The 1,718-nt window shown below is 54.2% G+C and overlaps 1 protein-coding gene across 2 annotated transcripts in view; it reads right to left on the bottom strand.

Annotated features, from left to right (window-relative positions):
- Window positions 1-1,293, bottom strand: part of LOC115031754 (ankyrin-1-like) — an 11,953-nt gene extending 10,660 nt beyond the window's left edge. The window contains exons 1-2 of one of the 2 annotated variants that reach the window (XM_029480744.1): window positions 809-1,293; window positions 66-149 (exon numbers count right to left, since the gene is read on the bottom strand). In XM_029480744.1, the coding sequence (XP_029336604.1) occupies window positions 66-149; window positions 809-1,027 (303 nt within the window). In that variant the 5' untranslated portion in view covers window positions 1,028-1,293. The remainder of the gene's footprint in view (window positions 1-65; window positions 150-808) is intronic. The other variant, XM_029480745.1, reaches the window with a different exon arrangement.
- Between the last annotated feature and the right edge of the window lie 425 nt (window positions 1,294-1,718).

Below are 1,718 nucleotides of genomic sequence, written 5' to 3'. Positions count from 1 at the left end.
GGCAGCAGTAAGAAGCTGCTCTAAGCTGAACCCCTCCGCTTTTCTTCTTTAGGCTCTGCTCTTACCTTCTTGGTAACAATGTTGCCCTGTTCATCTGTGAATTGTTCCTCCGTCACCTGCTCTCCTGGAATATTCTGAAGCTCATCCCCCTGGAATTAGAAGAAGGGAAAGACCCAGACTGGTAAGTGGGGTTTTCGTAGTAAGAGCAGAAGAGGAGGAGGAGAGGCCAGGGAGCNGCAGCCACAGCCGCATCCAATCAAGCCGGAAGTTCAGCCAACAGCCCCTCCACCCCAACCCCCGGGCCAAACAAGGGCTCCCATGCTCTCCCGGCACCATGTTGGGTCATGAGCTCTGAGACAGGCTGGAGCCAGGACCCACAGGAGCTTTGTGTGCCTGCCTGATCATTGCAATGGCAACAATACGGGGTGATTATGCAAGTTCCCAGAGCCCCTCCCCTGCCCCCCCCCCCAGAAGTAAGGGAGAGAATGACAAAGACATCACAGCCCTGGAGGTGTCTTGAGTTCTGACGTTGGCTGTACACATGGAATAAGAGCAGACATCCTAAGTCCCAGAGCTGAGCTTCCACCACTATCCACTGCTGGGTACTGGGTCAGTTTTGAGCAGGTTTCACATGTGGCTATGTCTCCCAGCAGACTGCAGCAATCAAAGAGGCCTCCCTGCCCTTATATGCTTGTCATATCTCCTGACTTGAGTTGGTATTCTCTCANCATCACCATGCATGCGCCACAGACTGTCCTCTGGCACCTGAGGTCCGGCCCCCGCTACCCTTCCGCTTGCCTGGTGTTACCTTCAGGAAGACCCGTCGGCGGACCACCCTGGTAGAGATGGTCTCCTCGTCATCGCTCAGGCCCTCGCTCTCCCCCAGCTCCTTGTCCAGTTCCTGGTGGATGTGCTTCAGCACAAAGCACAGGGAACCCTTGACAATATGCATCACATTCTGACAGCTGACCAGGAAGAAGCCTAACAGCACCAACGTGACCAGGAGCTGCGTGATGAAGGTCCACATCCTCCTCTCCTCCCTCTCCTCACCAGCCTGGCCNTCCAGGGACTGGGGACACCAGGGGCCCAGCTGCTGCGGAGATCCAGTTTCTCATTCTCNTCTCGGACTCCTGAAGTCCCCAGCCAGCCCTTCCATTCCGTCTCTTTATCCTCTTTTCTCTTTATCTCCTGTTTATTCTAAACGGGAGACCAGACGGTCTCTCCCGCGCGACTCTCTTAGCTGGGACGTGGCGACCCAAATGCCCTTCCTGCCAAACGGCCCAGGATCTCTCCTCACACCCCAGAGGACGTCAGCCTTCTATAATTTTAGTAATTTTAGCTCTCGAGCCAGCTGCTAGAGCTGTCCAACTGGGATGAGAGGAGACAGCAGGTGCTGTATCTTGGTCTCAGGAAGCACATGTCAAAGTGACCGTAGAGAGGGAACCCGGGCTTGTCTAGGGTGCCAGAGGAAAAGTCTCTCATTCAGGGACTCCATAAAACAAGGTGTCCCAAGAACGTGGCTACGTTTTGTGTCTCTGTGGGCAGCTGTGGTAGGGATGAGAATGATATGGGCCAGGTCTGGACCCCAAAATGCCCAGGAAAGCTAGGAATTTGTTTAAAAAACAACCTGGGAGTGGGTGAGCAATTTGTTNAGACGAAGTCAAGTGAAGAGGTAGCTGCTGGGCCACTGTGATTCCTGTCGGTGTAGAAGTGTTGTT

This window comes from Mus caroli, chromosome 8 (genome assembly GCF_900094665.2).
Source record: "Mus caroli chromosome 8, CAROLI_EIJ_v1.1, whole genome shotgun sequence".
NCBI classification, from domain to species: domain Eukaryota; kingdom Metazoa; phylum Chordata; class Mammalia; order Rodentia; family Muridae; genus Mus; species Mus caroli.
The sequence above is the reverse complement of the archived record's forward strand: the minus strand, read 5'-3'. Positions and strand labels throughout refer to the sequence as shown.